Source organism: Ovis aries, chromosome 4 (assembly GCF_016772045.2).
Source record: "Ovis aries strain OAR_USU_Benz2616 breed Rambouillet chromosome 4, ARS-UI_Ramb_v3.0, whole genome shotgun sequence".
NCBI lineage: Eukaryota > Metazoa > Chordata > Mammalia > Artiodactyla > Bovidae > Ovis > Ovis aries.
Window position 1 is genome coordinate 11575359 of NC_056057.1, and position 19968 is coordinate 11595326.

General features: G+C 39.4%; 1 protein-coding gene across 1 annotated transcript in view; it reads right to left on the reverse strand.

The window, feature by feature from the left end:
- CALCR (calcitonin receptor) overlaps positions 1-19968 on the reverse strand; it is a 113366-nt gene that overhangs the window by 17145 nt on the left and 76253 nt on the right. Inside the window, exons 5-7 of the mRNA XM_027968454.3 lie at positions 16734-16846; positions 14426-14517; positions 6322-6448 (exon numbers count right to left, since the gene is read on the reverse strand). Coding sequence (XP_027824255.2) covers positions 6322-6448; positions 14426-14517; positions 16734-16846 — 332 coding nt within the window. The remainder of the gene's footprint in view (positions 1-6321; positions 6449-14425; positions 14518-16733; positions 16847-19968) is intronic.

A 19968-nucleotide genomic window follows, 5' to 3' on the forward strand; every position in this document is an offset into this window, starting at 1 on the left:
TCTGAAACTATCATAACATTGTTAATCAGCTATACTCCAATAAAAAATTAAAAGTTTTAAAAAACAGATCAAGGGGGGAAAGAAAACTTCTAGTATCTCAGCTGAAAGTTTCTTTTTAAGAATGAGAACCATCTAGAAGAAGCGCTGCACTAAATCCGTAACAGCCTTCTCAAAGCAGGGAAAACAAGGGCAAACACTGAGATGAAGACTCACTACCAAAACCATGCCGCAAGATACCGTTTGTAGGTCACTAATTTCTTGTGCAGAGGTATCACCCAGAAGGATCAGATGAGAGAAACTGGGTTGATGTTTATAGCCATCTTAAGAATAAATTCTTTACAGCCATATGGGAATGTGGTTGATTATAATTAATACATTTTAAAAAGAATAAGGATATCCTCTATACTTTTCTGTACCATATGGTCTTGGTTAAAAGACCATTTATTGGTGTTTTATATAAGTCAAGTGAAATCTCATAAGTAACCAGGGTAAGATACCTCACTTCATTACTACGTCTTGGCATCATTCTCTCTGCACTGTTCCTCAAATCCATAATACTTATTCTTTCTCAATCAAATATCTTTCATAGGCACCAAAATGGATAATTCCAACACAGTTTCATTGGCCATTGATCTCTCATCCCCCAAGCTTTGCCGTCACTTCCCTCATGTGTAGAAGCTCACCCTCCCACCAGGCTCCTCTAGGTTGGGCAGGAGAAGTCAGTTCACACCCTTGGTTTCACTTCTGAGCATCCATTCCAAGCTGAGCTTCCTGGGACTAGGATGAAGTTCTGACCTAGTCTGTTGTCCCAACTGTCCTGAACAAGTGAGACTTAGAAGAAATCCACTTTGTTTTTCAGAACTTGGGGCTCATTTAACTTTGGTTATATAAGAGGCTATAGAAAATGTGACCCAATTGTTTTGGCGTTTGAGGTACAAAATGCTCAGGTTCCTAGCAAAAACTAATCTTGCTGTATTGTCCCCTTTCGGACTCAGACAAAAAGTTCAGAGAGACATTTCTTTCTAGAAAATGATGAGGGTGCTGCCAGCTTCCTTTAGATGCAGCAAGAACAATGCTTTTAATTCTGCCTCCTGACTCCCTACATGAAGATCATTGAACAAGCAGATAGAACAAGAAAATGAAATTTTAGATATTATGGAAATGAAATGTTCAAATGACACAAGTGACAATGGGCAATTTTCATATCACTCAATAAACTGAGGATCTATTCAGCCCTTATTTATTCCATGAGTAATTTTGAGTTTAACTTAAAAAAAAAGTTGTGTGAAGGAAGATTCTCACTCTTGGTTTTACTGGAAAGAATCTGCCCAACCAAAAAACTTCCACAGGAATAGACTGACTACTTTGATGCGAAAGAGACCAGAAGCCCACTGGGATTCCCTGCTGAGGACTGAGAACATGGTTTCTTTGGCCCCCAACTAAATACACCCTCACAGAAGTAGAATAAAAGCATTTGGGGTGATGCAGCCTCCTTTCACAAGAAATAACTTTCTTTTTAATATGTCCCCATGGGCACTGGGAAGGAAAATATTTTTGCCTCTTAACTGCTGATTCTGTGACCTGAGAATTGGGTCAAAATTAAGAAAAAAAAAAACAAATCCACAACTCTGCCTTTAGTTTGCTTAAAAAAGAAAGTCTTTAAAAAGTATATATTCTTTTCTATATAGAAAATTATTAATTTTTTTATAGGAAAGAGACATATGTTTGAATCACAGACAGATGGAGTCTAATGGATGTGCTTTTCTCTAGTTTATGACTTTGGTTGTGTTTTTCATGTTAATTTCAATTCTTAATAAATATTTGTAGATTGACAATATCTAATAACGTCCCTTTTTCAAAAGTTTCTTCTGTTAGTTTCTTTGTTTGTCTCTCCTTTCTTGGGTTTTTGTTTATTATCTCCACTTTTCTCAGCTAGGGAGGACCCGAGTCTAACGTATTCTGGAATGTCAGTTTTTCGAGAAAAATGCAATGTTTCACATAATTTAGAGTAATTTAAAATTACACATGACTTAATAATATGCTGATGATACGATGCTCAGTGTTTGGATATTATTTTCTCTGTCTTTTTAGAGGTGGGGAATTTACTGCTGGGAGAGATGGGGATTTTCTAGTTAAATCGAATTAAACCTTTCCTTGTTCTGGTTTATGATCTGTATGTTCAAATATGTTACAACAGCAAAATCTTCTTTATTCCTAACACCTGCATGGGCAGTTTCAACTGCAATTTACTTTAATAGTCTTTTGGATGGGAAAAGATCCCCAAGAAATTGAACTTCTGTGATAGCATTTATGATAGAATATGCATTTTCAAGGTGAGATTCAATATAAAGTTTCAGACCTGTGTCTCTCTTGGAACTAGTAAATAAGCAGTTTCGAGGATGAATAACATCCAAGCTATATCCACTGGAGAGTTCTTTCCTGCCCTTTCTTGAACTAATTATACCAGCCTGAGAGAGCAGTCTTGTGTTGTTTGTTAGATAAGAGATGGATCAAAATCTCACTGGAAAACAAAAGCTGTGTTCAAATAGAGAAAGTACTGAAAACAAATGTCCTTGGGTTTTTTCCCCCGCTTTGGGCCAAGTGTATGCTTCACAATTTACAAACATAGGTTGACTTTTGTCTTTGTGGTCGTTTGTTTTTAGCCTATGCTATTTATTTGGTGAAAGACACATGCTTTCAGAGTTTGTCCCTTGGAAAGACCAGACACTTGGACATGTGAAAGAGGGCAGCGTGTGCTCACACACGGTAATATGCCCCATCTACCACTGTAAGCGGGCTGTGATTGGTGGCTCTGCTTCTCTGGTGGCTCAGAGGGTAAAGAATCTGCCTGCAGTGCAGGAGACCTGGATTTGATCCCTGGGTTGGGAAGATCCCCTGGAAAAGGGAATGGCTATCCACGCCAGCATTTTTGCCTGGAGAATTCCATGGACAGGGGAGCCTGGTGGGCTACAGCTCGTGGGGTCGCAGAGTCGGACATGACTGAGCAACTAACGCTTTCACTTTTTCTCATTTGAACCTCAGAGGAAAGGAGATTTCTCATTCAGGCATACCAAGTAAAATAGTCAGATGTTTTGCTCCTTTGTTTTCTACCAAAAAAAGACACATATGCACACACACACTGAAACAGGTAAACAAATGGCAGAGCCTCGCATCCGCAGCTGTAAGACACACAACGCTGTTTCCCTGTGAGGCTGGGTGTATTTTCAGGGATTGTGAAGAGAATGTCCTCAACAGGTATTTCTCCCAAATGATACGAATGTAGTTCAACCTGAAGCCTAAAATTTGAGTTTGGGGCACTCAATCAATAATTGGATGAAATTCTACCTTTCAAGAATTTTACAGCTTTTTCCTAGGAAGTTTGCTCTTGCATAGCTACAAAAGACAACAAAAACCAAGCCTGTTAGGTTAAAAATGTATTGATTAGGAGAACTAGGTCCTACTATAAAGATGAACTTCTTCCCTGTTTTTCAAACTTACATCACTTTGAGACTGCCTACTGTGTGTGAAAGGGCCACCCCTCACTCCTCCACACGCAGAAGAAGGCTTTCTATTAATTTCTCCCTTCTCTATGTTCACATTCACACTCTCCCAGGGAATCAGCTCTGTCGTGGCTAAGCCAGATCCCTAGGTACCTGCTTCTAGGCATTATTAAAAGTTTCTAGGCAATAGTGGAGTTGCAAGGCAGGGCTGAGCTGGCTTGGCGGTGGTTAGGAGGCAGCTGTGCATGTCGACTGGCAGAGTACCTAGGCTTGTCTGTCCCTAAAGTATACTATGAAAGTGAAAACATCCACCAATGATAACTTAGAATACTGAGACAATGAATAGAGTAACAGATTGGTCGAGAAAGCCGTGTGCAGAGACTTAAGGGGCTAGCCACAGGGACGGGGTTAGCAGTTACCTTGGGAGCAATTGCTTGCAATAGCACACCCTGGAGAATTTTTAAAAGCGTTATGGGTCTTTGGGACTCTGGAAGAACCCCTTAGAAGTAAACAGCGCAGTTTTTATTGTTCTCATTTGATGGGTAAGGTGAAATGGCTTCTACAATTTATTAGGGAACTCAGAAAAGTTCTGAATTTATACTATTTCAGGAAGATAACAGGTTAAGTATCATCTCATCATGGATGAGAGGCCCCATTTATTCTAACATCCAGAGAGTGGGGTGGAGGCATGACAAGCGGGTGTGAGACCCCCACAGGAGAGGTGGGAGAGAGTCTACTTAAAAATTGGTGCTATCTCATCATTTGACTGAGCACTGCTCCCAGGTTGATGTGCTGATTATTCAATAACCAAAGTGCCATGCCCTGGCCTACTTTGAACAGATGGTAATTTCTCAGCTTTTTGTTTTCCCCCAATTGTAAACATTTTACTTTGTATTAGGGAATTGCCAATCAACAGGGATTTCATCCTTCATAGAGAATTCCAAATTTGAGTCTTCTTCGCTGAGATAGTCTTAGTTAATGGCTTCTACACCTATTTTCCTATTTTGTAAACATTTATTTATTATGTATTTATTAGCCGCATCAGATCTTAGTTGCAGCATATGGGATCTTTCATGACAGCATGCAGGCTCTCTAGTTGTGGGCTTGCTCAGCTGCCCTGTGGCATGTGGGATCTTAGTTCTCTGACCAGGGATGGAACCTGCATCACCTACATTGGAAGGCCCTAGGGAATTTCCTCTACACCTGTTTTAATCTTAGTGGGAGTGTGCTTCCTTAATGAAATAAAGTGTGCATCTTTAATTACAGACAGCCATCACTTTGAAATGGCTGAGTCTGTATCTTTAAGAACAATCTTCCTAAGGAAAGAAATCAAGATAAACAAGAGCTCCATGCGGCACAGAGGACACTGGCTGGGCTTCAGTGTGAGACAGGTCTGGGTTCAAACCCCACCTCTAATGATCCATAGTGTGGAGGACACGTGTTTTCACTGAACCTCCATTTACTCAGTTAATAATGGGGAGAATATCCACTCTTCACTGGGGTCTTGTGAGGATTAAGTGACATGAGATTACTGTTATTAAAATCAGTTGACACGAAAAAAAGGAAACTCATTAAGATAAAACCCATTCTGCACCTAAGTCAGGACTCTGTCCCAATCACAGATGACATGGTTTGAAAAGATAGATCATAACGCCTTCCTGGATGTATTCACACTGCAAAGGTTATTAACACTGTGATCCATTAGAAGCCAGATTAAGCTGCTTTCCCATGCCGCGCCACTGTCACACAGGATGCACGCTCTGGGCAGATTTCACGCATTTTTGTCATTGGGTTGGCAAAGCCATCAAGTGCCAGTTCTGAAAGATGAGGCTATCTACAGATGCTTGCATAACACAGTTAGGCAGGGAAACGAAAACAGAAAAAGAAAGAAAGAAGGAAAATATCCCATGGCCATTCATTGTGTGCTGGGTAACTTCGGTTTGTGCTTTCAGATGCGCTCTCTACTTTGCCCCAGGACCCAGAGAAACCGCTGGGTGCATATCCTTTGGGGCTTCCTCACCCTCTGGTTTCTGGCTAGGCTCAGTTCAAAGGGGCCCCCAGCAGAGACTGGGAGGTGAGAGCGTGTGAACTAGGGACATGCAAACCTTTTTTAAAGTCATGTAGACATAAGCCATGATAAAATTTCTAAGAACCACTAGAGTAAATGCATTACAGCGGAAGTGACTGGCCCAAGGCCATTCAGGCCCCAGAATGATGAGCAATTAATAGCTACACACACCCGTAATCCATGAGTGACACACTGGGGCCACCGCAAAGCACTGCTTTATAACACCTAGTGTGTGTGCTCAGCGAACTTCCCTGAGATGTTAGTAAATTATTGATTAGTCATGACAACTCATGGTTGATGGTATAAATCTTATTTGGCTTTAACTTAATTATTTCCAGCCCTTTACTATAGCATGTAACCGATACCTCCAAAAATTACACAGGGATGATATGCCTTAATGCAAAACTCAACTGTAAAAGTAAATATTATTATATATGTAAACAGCTGCGTATGTAAGACAGTCACACCATGTTCACTAGTTACAGAGGTTGTTGTTTAGTTGCCAGGTCATGTCCGACTCAAGCAACTCCATGGCCTGTAGCCCGCCAGGTTCCTCTGTTAGTGGAATTCTCCACGCAAGAATACTGAAGTGAGTTGCCATTTCCTTCTCCAGGGGATCTTCCCAACCCAGGGATTGAACCTGTGTCTCCTGCATTGGCAGACGGATTCTTTACCACTGAACCACCTGGGAAGCCCAGTTACAGATACTGTATCTTTAAAAATAAAATTAAAAACAAGTCATGCAGCGCCTACCGGATCCCTTTTCACGAGCTCTCCATTGGGCACAACCTCAACCAGGTGGATAATAATGATGATAGAGTTCAGAATGTAGGTCAGAAACATGTTCTTATGCAGAGTCACCCGCTGGCAGCTAAGGCTCCTGGAAGGAAAAAGGAAGAGAAAGCATTAACCAGTGCCAAAATATTGATGCTCCTGGAAAATAAACCTTATATAGTAATATTTTAAATCTTCTCTTTAGCAATAAATGAAAGAACATATAAATGAGGCTGGTCCCATCTTTTAAGGTTCATTAGTACCTTTCTGCCTGATTTTTAGACAGTCTCCCGGTCATAGTAACACGGTTTTCAGTTCTCAGGGTGACTTCCTACAGTAACTAAAAGAGTGAGGGATAAAAATCAATTTTAATTGTAACAAAAGTCATAAAATTAACCGAGAAGAACTTTTCTAAGAGAAACTATTAGGGTTTAGAGTGGAGATTCAGAGGGAAAACCAACTCTCCACTGATGCAGTGTGCCAGAAGCTGAGCGGCAAATGGGGAAGAAGAGCTGAAAGGCAGCACCAAGGCGGCCTGCCAGCCTGACTGAATCCATGTCCTTGGCCCCTCACACAGGCTAATTTTCTCATCTCCCGTCATCCTTCTCTTTCACCATTTCTTTTTTCTCTTCTGGATGTGGGCCATTTTTAAAATCTTTACTGAGTTTGTTACAACGTGGCTTCTGTTGATGTTCTGGTGTCCTGGTAGTGAGACAAGTGGAATCTTAGTTCCTTGACCAGGGATTGAACCTGCACTCCCTGTATTGGAAAGTGAAGTCCAAATCCCTGGATTGCCAGGGAAGTCCCCTCACCATTTCTTTTGATACCTTCTAATTTCTCATATTCCAACTGGAATCACCTCTACGGCTCCTCTTTCCCATGTCCTCCTGACGGTGGAGCTCAGACACAGACAGAGAATTCTAACTAGGCTCAAATTTGATGTCGTGCTGGGGCACAGTGTGGCTTGGACCTGGGCCTGCTCCAAGTGCTCTGCTCATTGGCACAGTTCTGCCCCACCTCCGGGGTACTAAACATTTGCTCTATTTTCTATTCTCCTCTCCTCCGCTTCCTAAATTTGTACATATGTATTTGTGTGAATGTTCACATAAAGGAACATTAGTTTAAATATCCTACTTCACTTTTTGAAGCAAATGGAGAGAGCCTGCAGGAGGGCTGTACAAAATTGGAGTGATTATCCTAGATGAATTAAAATCTCGTGTTTACCATATTTGATCCAGTCAAAGAACATTTAACATAATGTGGGGACTTTAACATTAATGTTCGGTTAATGATGCCAATGATTGATCATAGTAACTACTCCTAAAAAATCTTCACAGAATAAAGCCAGAATTCCAGGCATTTGACAAGAAAATTCTGGGGAAAAATGACAATGGAAATGCTTTCCTATATTTTCAAGTCAAGGGAAAATGAGTTGTCAATTTTCTGTAATGAAAAGTAAGTTTAATCCATGAGGGATCTGTGAGAAGAGCATATTTTGATTATTGTGGCTACACTTTTCCTATAGGAAGTACTGCTGCTGCTGCTGCTGCTGCTGCTGCTGCTAAGTCGCTTCAGTCGTGTCCGACTCCGTGCGACCCCAGACACAGCAGCCCACCAGGCTCCCCATCCCTGGGATTCTCCAGGCAAGAACACTGGAGTGGGTTGCCATTGCCTACTCCAATGCATGAAAGGGAAAAGTGAAAGTGAAGTCGCTCAGTTGTGTCCGACTCCTAGCGACCCCATGGACTGCAGCCCACCAGGCTCCTCCGTCCATGGGATTTGCCAGGCAAGAGTACTGGAGTGGGTTGCCATTGCCTTCTCCGATAGGAAGTACAGGCATCAGTAAACAGTTAATACAGAATATTCTTAAATTCTCAACTTTTTGAGCAGGGGTAAAATGCAGGAGGTAGCCAATGGTAAAGATGGGATTTAGAGAAGAACTTTCTTTTGCTCACACACACACATACTACCATGAGCTATTTTATGTAGTAGCAGAAAATTTTGTTAAATAAACTGAACCTAATTGGTTTTATAATAGTACTTTAAAAGTAGGCTGCAAATTTAAGATTAAATAGAAATTTATCATGCCCGTTTATACTGCATAAGCTCTTCCATAAAGCAAGTGCTAAATCTGTGACCTGCCATTTTTCATGTAGTCATAATAGCACTTTCTAATTCTTCTCCCTGGGAGGCAAATGTCTGTGGTCTCATTATTGGATTCAGTCTGGCTTAAACCAACGACAGCCGACATTATGCAGAACTAAGGAGTAGGGATGAATGAATCCTTCGGCGCTGTTACTCTCATGCCTAATTTTCTTTGGACTGAGCAGAGTTCAATAATCTGTCGATGGACATTAGCTCACAGAACTGGTTAATGTTCAATCTCCTGTGTAAACTAGAACTTCCCTGAACAAAATATGCTTCCTCTACTTCCAGCTTATGGGGCCACCTGTACCCCCGTTTTATTTTTCTTCTTAACACTTACTATCCTCTGCCATATATTTGCTTAAGTGAAAGTTGCTCAGTAGTGTCTGACTCTTTGCAACCCCAGGGACTACACAGCCCATGGAATTCTCCAGGCCAGAATACTGGAGTGGGTAGCCTTTCCCTTCTCCAGGGCACCTACTGATAAAGATATTTGTTTTGTATACCTAGGAGGAGAGGGTCTGGCATGTGGTAGGGCTTAATACTCTTTTTTTTTGCACTAAAAATCTTTACAAAATGGCACTTTCCTTCTGTGAGCCGTGACCACTGAACAAGTTCCCAGTACTTCAAAGAATTAACATCAAATGTTAGATGATTTCATATTTCACACTTTGTATCATATTGAACATTTGCCAGATTCTTAAATTGACTAATATTGGACATTATCCTGCTGTTCACATTATATAAATGTACTATTTACACTAGGCACACAATGAGAAAATGATGGCTTAAAGCTGGATAAACTGTTAGGTTCCAAAGTAAGAATATGACTTACTTTGAAACAAGTTCTTCAAGAAACAAGTCTCTGTTTCTTGAAGATTTCAATATAATTTCTGCTCATTGAGTCTTAAAAATTTTATTACACTTATTTGACATTTATGATCTGCTTTCTGAAGTGAGTTGAAGGTACTTTCAATTTACTAAAATTCTTTTAATAATATAACATGTATTACTATGTATCCACTCTGATCCAAACCTTCTTGAAGATGCCTGGGATATATGGGTGAAGAAAACAGCTGCTGCCTTCAGGGACCTTATATATTACATAATTATTTACTATTATAATAAATGTTCTGAAAGAGAGGTATAGGATATTCAAGAGGATTACCTGAACTTAAGAAATGATGGATTTAATTGTTCTCAATACAAATATCCTGTCGCCTGAACAAACATGAGAGAAATGGTCATTTTCCTGTCAGACCTGTAATGTCTTTAGTGGAAATAGCATGAACCAGATGTTAGCTATATTTTATTCCTCTTGATAAAAAAAATAAGTATTTAGATGGACAGGACATTGCTTACTTTTGAGTGACAGGGAACCGTAAGTACTATAACTTCTCCAAGAGCGAGAGGATAAGACAACATAATCTACTCCTGTCTTGTCCCAGCCAAGGTGTCATTCACATATGATGATGAGATAATGATTTACTTTCATACGAATCTCAAGATGTCACACTTTAAAGCCAAAGCCACATGTCACTTTCATAATTTTGATTTACCTGGTATAAATCTTTCACATTAAAAACTGTTCCAAGTTACTGGTATCTTATGTATGTATTTGCATGCTTGGGGGAATCTTGAAGTTGTTTGAGAAGGTATTTAATATTTGCCTTGAGTCTTACAGATTGTATAAATCAGTTTGATATCACAGGGACAAGGGTCAATTTTTAAAGTTTTCATTTACTTAGGTATCATACCTTGTTAATGATGAACAAGAGGAATGTGGGAAGAAGGGCATGGGAAACAGACTGGAGGAGAATGTTAAAACTCTTAGAAACATTCAAAACATTATACATCTTTCGGGGCTTAGTATCTTTGAATTTAGCACAAAATCTTTACCCTTAAGGAACTCCCTTTCGATTGTGATTCCTGCCTCTTTTCCTTATTACTCCTGGTCTATGAGTGAACATGTGCCAAGACATGACCAACAGTTATCTTTGGGGTGAGTTGGGAGAAAGGACGCTATTTTTGCAGCCATCGATTTAATGGTTTCTCTGGAGGAATAGCCAGAGATGATAATAAGATACTATACAAGACAAAGAGCTATCTATCCATCCTCTATGAAGATGTGAAATAGAATAACAGGGAATACTGAGTAATAGAGGAATCAATATTCCTTTTGGAGCTCCCAGTGGAAACCACCCCCTGCCTTTTTTTTTTTTTCCAATGTAGCCAATGTAATATAGAGAATGGAATGCAACAAAGACACTCCTCTTTCAACATGTACCTCTATATACCAATACACAATTGGTATATAGAGGTATATGTAATTGATATTCACAACATTTAGCAATCAGCAATGCATGGATACTAAGCAGTCAAAATGGAGGTGAATGAATGTTCTATTATTGGACCTTCCTTAAGAGAAATCAGTGAGATGTTTCAGTGTTTTGAATGGTTCTGCAGAGATGTAAGTTGATAAATTAGAAATGGTACTAAAGAGATAAGTGAATTTATTGCAAACTTGCTTAAAATAATCAGAAAACAAACACAAATGTCCACTTGCATGACTTTCATAAGCCAGTCTTCTCCAAGGGTATTTTTACTTTAACTCTCTTATGGACATTTACTCTTGGCATCTAGTGCTAAGGAGTCTTGATTAACTAATTTGATGTTTCTATTTAATTCTTCTCCCTGGTATTGCTCCTATTTTTCCCACTGAATGTCCTAAAACAAATGTCATGCTAATGGGGCTATCTTCAACCTTAAACCGGTGGATCAGAGGTAACCAGCGTATCATCCTGAAATTCTTTTCACTCTGCCATTTTTATTCAGTTAAGATCTTCAGTGTTGCCTTTTCTATGATTTAAATCACTGAGAAGGTGTTCCTTTATCTTGAAGAGGGCATAGAAGTTCAATTTCGTTCTTTTAAAATAACAAAGACTTTATATACATTTATACATCCACTCCCAACAGCACAGGGAACATAATTCTTGTTTGTCTCAGAGTTACATAGTCCTGCCTTTTTTTCTTCTGCACGCTCAGAATAAAATCACATTAAGATTAGTCGCATGCCTTAATGATCTCATTCTGAGTAATGTCTCAGGATTTTTCACCAAGTGTTGGCTGTTCTACAGGCTCCCATATATTCAGTAAGTTTAAATTCTTGGCCTTCCTGGCCTGCTGGTTTGAGCAGGACACCTGCAGAGTTATTCCTTGTTATAGACCCTAGAAAGCACATTTTCCGAAATTAGAGTGAGATTTCAATGGGATGATTGTGAATAGGGCATTAGGTCTCAGAAGTGGAGCTGGGTGTAACTTCTCATTTTGGTTTCACGAAAGTTTTATGAAATGGATTATTTGGATTTTGCTAAATAACTCAACCCTGGGCATGCAGAATTATGCAGGGGAGTGATGATTAGATCTTGCTCAAGTTTCACACTGATGATGCCATTTAAGTACATAAATTGTAAAGCCTCCCGTTATAATGTCCAGTTAACATCACAAGGGTGATGTTGAGTGTTTGAAAAAAATCTAGAAAAATATTTCTAAAAGAGAAAAATGTTGTTATAGATCAGTTACCTTTTATTTTCACAATCATTTTGAATTTCTGAAATCCAAATGTAAGAAAAAATGTGAAGAATCAGAAACGTGCTTTACTTATTTTTAGCCGTGCTGCATGACTTGTGGGGATCTTAGTTCCCCAACCAGGGATCAAACCCATGCCCCTGGCAGTGGAAGCATGGACTTCTAACCACCAGGGAATTTCCAGAAATGTACTTTAAGGAAAACAGATAGCCTTGATATTTTTAGTTTGGGGAAATTTAAGGTAAGATTAAGGACAGGTATAAACTCAGACGTGACTGCTTTTGGACTTGAATATGGTGCTCTTCATACCCTAGTTGCCCCTAACTGTGTGTGCCCTGGAGAACAAGGTATTGCAGTTTGTCTTCCCATCATTGCATCCAGATTCTGCCTCAATAAGATATGTTTTTTCTCCCAAGACTTGCTCGTTGGTAGGTTCTTGAAAGAAGAGCTGGTAAGGGCAAAACTCGGTGCTTCCTAGACAGTCTGCCCTCACACTCTCTCAAAGAATTTACCAGATTAATTTTGCTGTGGGACTAACTGGAATGGAGAATCATTTCACTTTGCTTATGTGCTGCACTTTTAAACACCCATCTTTAGTGGTTGAACAGAGAAATAATTACTGAAAGAGCATCCTTACTTTCTTTGCTGATTTGGTTCTCATACCTCATCACTCATTTAAGTGACAGGAGGAAAATGTTCCCTTGACATTGTTTTTTTCATCTTTAAAGTCCTGCATACGTTTAGTCGCACAGTTGCAAATGTGGGGCCTTTTCTTTGAATTTTCTTATGGTTATAGTAAGAAAAAAGAAAGAAGAGACTTTCAGTGATAGACTTTTTAATCAATGCAATATGAGAGCCATGGTGATGTATTTTTTGCATTGTGGTCAAGCGTAGTTGAAAAATGAAGACATTCAAAGACGAATCATGCCATGAGTTTACTCCGCTGTATCCTGAATCATTATAATTGAAAAAATTATTCAAATAATTAAGCCCTCATGTCTTGTTGCTTGATCAGTCTTCCTCCTGTTCAACCATATGAGGAAGAAACTCATTTTCTGCTTATTTATACTATTATTTGCTACTTAATTAACAAAAAGTTGCTATTCAGTTATATTGCTTAGTCAACATAAATTTTGATGATATAAGATGTAGACATATATAATATGTGATTATGATGTAAGTTATAGACAAAGATTAAAAATAGGATCAAGGGAAAATAATACATTAAGGATGTATTTTACAAGTGATTCTTTGGTTTAATTTTGTCTAGCATTATTATGGCAATATGTGAACAAAAGTCAATTTAAGATTCTGTTATTCTGTATACAAATCACTGTACATTTAATTATATCTCACATCTTTTAAGTGTGGAGAATTATTTGTAGTCTGTGTCTATGAGGTTTTCTTAGTCATTTGTATAATATCACTGGAAGGAAATACCATGATAGTGTAGAAGTTAGAATTCTCATGAGAGTACCATAGTGCCTCCTGACTTTGACCTATAGAAATGACACTAAATTTAGGACATTTTTAGGACCAAATTTATGTTTGAGATATGTTACTATCTCACATACATTGCGGTCATTTCAAAAAATATACAATCAGTGTTTTAAATTCTCTATTAGTGTAAAATCAGTGTCTAAATGAACTTAATCATTTTGCAATAGATAATGCAATCATGTGTATGGACACAACCTCCGGATAGAGACCCTCATTGGAATTTTGTTTCTTACAGTTCTTAGAAGAGAATTTCAGTTAACAATGGTAGGGGTGCAGGGGCAAAACCCTGACACTTGACAACAGGCCATCCTCTTCCAGAAACTGCCCTTGACTCTGGCCGAGTGAGTCAAGGCCAAAGAGACTTCCTTTCATGGGTGCACACGACTGGAGCCTTCCCAGCCCCACTTCTCCTGTGGCCCAACCCACTTACAATGCAACTCCCAGTTAAGCAGGCTGTGTTTGAACTTGTGGCCATGGCCTCCATATTGCAGAGCGGGGGAGTGGGGAGGCGGGGAAGGAGGAAGATTCTTTCCTCAGTGCTTCGTGGCAGCTTAGCCGGTAAGTGGAACTTGACCATGTTAATGTAGTGTATCTGCAGGCTCACAGGATTATTTCATTTTGGGAAGGAGGTGTATTGCTTTTGAAAACTATATGAATCCATCCTATTTTTCCTCAAGGATAGGGTTAAAAAGCATATTTTTAATTAATTTCATTTTTCTTGCTACTCCAAGACTCCCAGCGTCATGTGTCATGTCATCTGCAGACTTTCTCGTGCCCAGCACTCTTGCAGTATACCACTTATTTTAGCACCTAAGAGAAAATACAAGGTGGATGCTGTAAGTGTACGTACCTAACCAGCATGAAAATCGCCAGGGAAATCACCAAGGTGACCATCGACATCGAATGACCCACAATAGCCAGGTAGTACAGAATGTACGCGCTCTGCAACCACAGGGAGAAAAGCAACGCAGTTACGAAGACAGATATGTGAATGAATTATTATGGAAGAGGGGAAATAGTTTCTATTGTTAAATAATGTAAATTGACACCTGTTTTTCTCCTTTTAAAAAAACTACTATAATTATAACTATTTCAGAGAATTAAATTATGTTGAATTATAAACTGGATCAATGGATTAACTATCATAACTGATATCATAAGAATATCAATTAAACCAGAATATGCATGACATGGTGGGAAGAATATAAGACTGGGTTCATCAGAGTGTTCTTTACTCAGAGTATTGTCATTAAGTATTTGTGCGACTCTCAGGTCCAGTCACTTTACTTTCCCAGACTGCAGAAGTCCTCATCTTTAAAATGATGTGGTTGGACTAGACAATTTTTAAAGCAATTATATGCTGCTGTAAGGAACATCATTTAGCCCAGGCATACAGAAATATTGGATCTGAAAGGTTCTGAAAAGATGACCCAGGTAAACACTAACCACAAGAAAACCAGTGTGAAACCATAAAACTCTAGATATTAAGTCAGGATGACCCGGCAATACTAAATTTCTGTGCAGTTAATAACATGAACGTAAGCCACAGAGAGCATAAAGCAAAAACTGACAACTCCTAGTCATCAATAGAATGAACCCAGGGAGGAAAAATCAGTCTATAGATTTGAAGATTTGAACATGATCAACAGATTTTACTAATTCACATACAATAAACATTTCACACAACATCTACAGAATACCCATTCTTTCAAAAGCACAAAGGATATCCAAATTGACATATACTAGTCAGTAAAGCAAATGAATATATTTCAATTCAAATCTTAAGTTGGATATTCACTGACCATCATACTCTAGAAATCATTAATAAAAAGATAACTTAAAATACCCTCATATTGTTAAAAAGTAAAAATGTATTTCTAAATGACCATTGGATCAAAGAAGAACTCACAATGACATACCAAAACTTTTTGGACACAGGTGAAGTTGTACACAGAGGGATGTTTACAGACTATGCATATATGAGAAGATCGAAAGTCAATGACCTAAATTTCTATCTAAAGAAAATTGAACTTAAATGATAAAGAGAACTTGAATATATACTGAGTGGCTCAAAGACAAAACCTAGTTCTTAAAAATAATGTCAATACCTCTTAGCAAGACTGATCAAGGGGAAAATACAGACCCAAGAGAGATGAAAAACTTGTACACAAAACTTGTACACTGGTTTTGGTGTCCTTGGCCTGTGCCGAGATGTCCCTCTAGTCATATGGTCTTTAAGCTATCTATTCATCTTGTTTAATTGTTTTTTATTCTGTTTTAATGACAGGAAAGTTTTCTATACTTGAAAGCTTTATAGAAAATAAAAGCACTGATGGTTCTGTAGCTTCTGAATTAGTAATTATTTAGCATACAGGCCTATCCTTGAAGGAAAGAATAGGTCTCCTCTGCAGCCACCAGGGCTGCCCAAAGGAGCCCTGTGTGACGGGACGCTGACCCATGGTGTCCCCAGCCCATGGGGACAGGAGGCTGGTGGCGGATTTGGTGATCTTTTCAGATTTCTGAAGAACCTGAAGAAGGGGCTAGTTACCTACTTGCCACTTCCCACCACCCGCCCCACTGGCTTCAGTATTTCTAAGCAGAGATAATAAAGTTATTTAACACTAAGACACAAGAAGTAGCAAATTAGAATGGGTTTCCACAAAAATAAACAGCTGCACTCGTATCAGTGGGCTGATGAGAAGCTCCATCCTCAAGAGTTTGTTCAAAGCTTGACAGCAAAACTGTGATGGACCTCTCAGGACAGAGGGTGGTCAATTGTTAGCTGGTGACCTGCAGAGAAATCTATAGTTCTGGAACCCTTCCCGAAGAGAACTGCTGAGGGGGTTCTTGAAAATGTTGCCTAATGTCTGGTATTGCAGGGAACCCCATCATTTGCTCCGTGGACACATTCCCCTTGCCATAAATGGCCTATTCCACACGCTCAGGGAACCATCACTGACTGCCTGCCAACCAAGAAGTAAAGCATCGTTTTCTCCAGTGCCACTCTCTAAACTCCTCAGAACTGACAGGTCATCATCTGATTCCCTTCTACAAAACAGGCTGGCTTCTCGGTTGCAGGTGTTTTACCATGAGGCATGCGTTTCCATGTACAGATACTGGCATTCTCCTCCAATACTGGAATGTGCAATAGAACCTACCTGCATTTTCTCAGGGGTGAAAGCGTTGCACATGGTATAGTTGGACCAGGAAATGTTGCTCTCAGGATGCATGTACCAAACCCCATCTTCCTCACAATACTTGGTCACTTTTTCTGTTAGTGAAACGGAGCTTATTACTATCTCAAAATCGCAAGACGGAAAAACAATAAATTAAAGCTTAGAGCCATTGCAAAGGGTTAATCACTTTATAGACCTTGAACGTGAGTAGAATCAATAGAGACAACCAGGAACCATGCACCACACACGATGCGTTAATATGCATTGCTTAAATTTAGCTTCAGCAAAGTCAGGTGAAGCATTGCTATCTCCGTTTTACATTGCCAAACTTATTCTGAGTTATTCACCTTTTTCTAGCTCTCCAAAGTGCCTCTGCAACGTGTTTATTGCCTTAGAGATCACAGAGCAACCCTGAATGGTGAATTGGTAAAATATGAAAGGAGATCTTATCAGTGTGTTTGCAACCCTTATATAGTTTTGATTTTTGATAATTTCATAGCAGTAATATTTTTGTAGCATTGTTTTTCATCGTAAAGCTTATGGAAAACCGTTTTACATATGACTTCTTGTGTTTTTTTAAAACACAGGAATATGGAAATCAGAATTGTATACTAATATTTGTTACTGTTTTAAAGGTTAAGGAAACAATTCATGGTAAAAAATGTATTTGGTGAATTATTACTGAGATCTGATAACATTTAAAATAATTTTCTATTAGAAGTTTTGGTTAGTCAAATCAACCTGCTATGAGCTAATATGAAAATTATTTTATCTTTGGCAGTTTTTCAGGTAAAATTCACAATTTTTCATTGTATGACTGAAACACATACTACCAAATTCAGCACAAGCTTTAAACTGATAACTGTAGACTTGTTTGTATGTCTACTCCAACAATTTAAAATTTAAATTGGACTAAATTTAAAATGGACCAAAACCCCAATTTTTTTCCCCAACAAAGGAGTTTTAAAGCGCCTATTAGAATTGTCTGTTTCAATATTAAGAAACATTTTAAATTGTGAATTTGCTGTGACTGCCATTAGACAAAATCTATTTAAAGGACCACCCCTGGAAACCAACAGTTTCCAAAAGGGTCAGCACTAATCAGCAGAGAAAAACTGATGTTGAAAACTGGTCAATGATTTAGTTAATGATTTGCAAATTTTAAAAAGGTGTTGGTAATACAGCATTTTATCTTTAACATCTTGTTAGGAAGTAGTTTTGTTTTCTTGAATGAATATAATTTGGTTTTTGCAAAGTTACATAGCTACGTGGGGCAATGTGTTCTGTGGAGGAGGGTGGTTGTCCTGAGAACCTTCCAATCACGGGCAGCACTGAAGTAAGTATGTTTTATTTGGATTTAACTCAAGTCTGTGTGCATGCACGGTTCAGTCATGTCTGACTCTTTTGCGACCCCTTGGACTATAATCTGCCCAACTCCTCTGTTCATGGGATTTCGCCGGCAAGAATACTGGAGTGGGTTGCCATTTCCTCCTCCAGGGCATCTTCCTGACCCTGGGATGGAACCCATGTCTTTCACGTCTCCTGCATTAGCAGGCAGATTCTTTACTACTGTGCTACATGGATCTAGGCATTTCCTAGTCCTAACTGTTGCAGCTATCAAGAATTTGTCCTCTTCTGGGAGAGGGTGAGATAAATGGAGAGAGTAGCATGGATGTATATACATTAACATATGTAAATAGACAGCCAATGGGAATTTGCTGTATGACTCAGGGAACTCAAAGTGGGACTCTGTAATCACCTAGATGGGTGGGAATGGTGGGAGGTGGAGGGAGTTCAAGAGGGAAGGGACATATGTATATTATGGTTAATTCATGTGGAGGTATGACAGAAACGAAACCAATATAGCAAAACAATCATCAATCAATCAAAACTAAATAATAATTTTTTTTAAAAAAGAAATTGTCCTCTTCTACCTGGCCAGTCTTTCAATATTTGACCGAAGGCTACATTTCCTCTGACTTCCCTTTCTAAACCAAACACCCCCATTCACACCACACCTGCTGTGTCCCCCCAAGCCTGGAGCCTCTCAGCATGTGCTCGAAGGTTGGCATTTCCTCTGAAATAGTCCAAGTCTGGACTGCTCCATGAAGAGGGGAGCATGCTGCCTTCCTTCACACTGGGGAACTCTCTCCTGATTCTCATACCCAGTCCTCAGAGATTCATGTGCCATTAGTCTCAAGAGATGCCAGACACCTGCCCTTTTAAAGGCTCACCAATTCCCAAGGATCTCAGGGTTGAGAATCATTGTCCTCAACCATATGCTGGCCACTTTGGCTCTGTCCCTTTTCTGTTGATTGAGTGTTTGACTCCTGTCCTTACATCCCTCCTAACAGGGATTTGCTTTTTATACTCTAGCACTTTCCTTCAGCCTATTAAGCCTCATTCTGGAGAAGGACGTGGCAACCCACTCTGGTACTCTTGCCTGGAAAATCCTGTGGACAGAGAGGCCTAGTAGACTACAATCCATGGGTTCGCAAAGAGTTGGACATGACTGAGTGGCTTCACTTTTTTTTCTTTCTTTCTATCAGCCTCATTGGAATCTTAACACTGGTATTCACTCTCTCATTATCTACCTACCTCTTAACCAAGCATTTTGTTTAAAAGGAAATCTCTGTCATTTCATTAAACTGTTGAGTGGATCATTGAGATACAGCTTGGGTCAATGGTAAAGTACTAAAGAATTTAAGTTTGTTGAATACAGATGTATTTAAGAATTGCCTTTCTTTTGAAGTGGATTTGCTCAACCGCTGAGAGGGTTCTATCTAAAAATCTGGCTGAAAAGATGGATCCATGCCTGGAAATCACTGTTTGGCTAACCCCAAAGTTGCCTTTTAGTTAATAATTGTAGCCACTTCAGCAACAGCCCATTGCTTCTTTGGAACTGGCCTTGCAGCCTCAATTACAGAACAACTCTTTTTGCCAATCAGGTTCCTCTAAGGCAGTCATCAGATCAAGATTAATGAAGCATCATTTATTGGGAAGAGTCAGTAAAGACCTGGGGACCACCATCAAATAGCACTGAGTTAGGGTTTACAGGAAGGTAGTGATGAGCGATGGCAACCCACTCCAGTACTCTTGCCTGGAAAATCCCATGGATGGAGGAACCTGGTGGGCTGCAGTCCATGGGGGCGTGAAGAGTCAGACACGACTGAATGACTTCACTTTCACTTCTCACTTTCATGCACTGGAGAAGGAA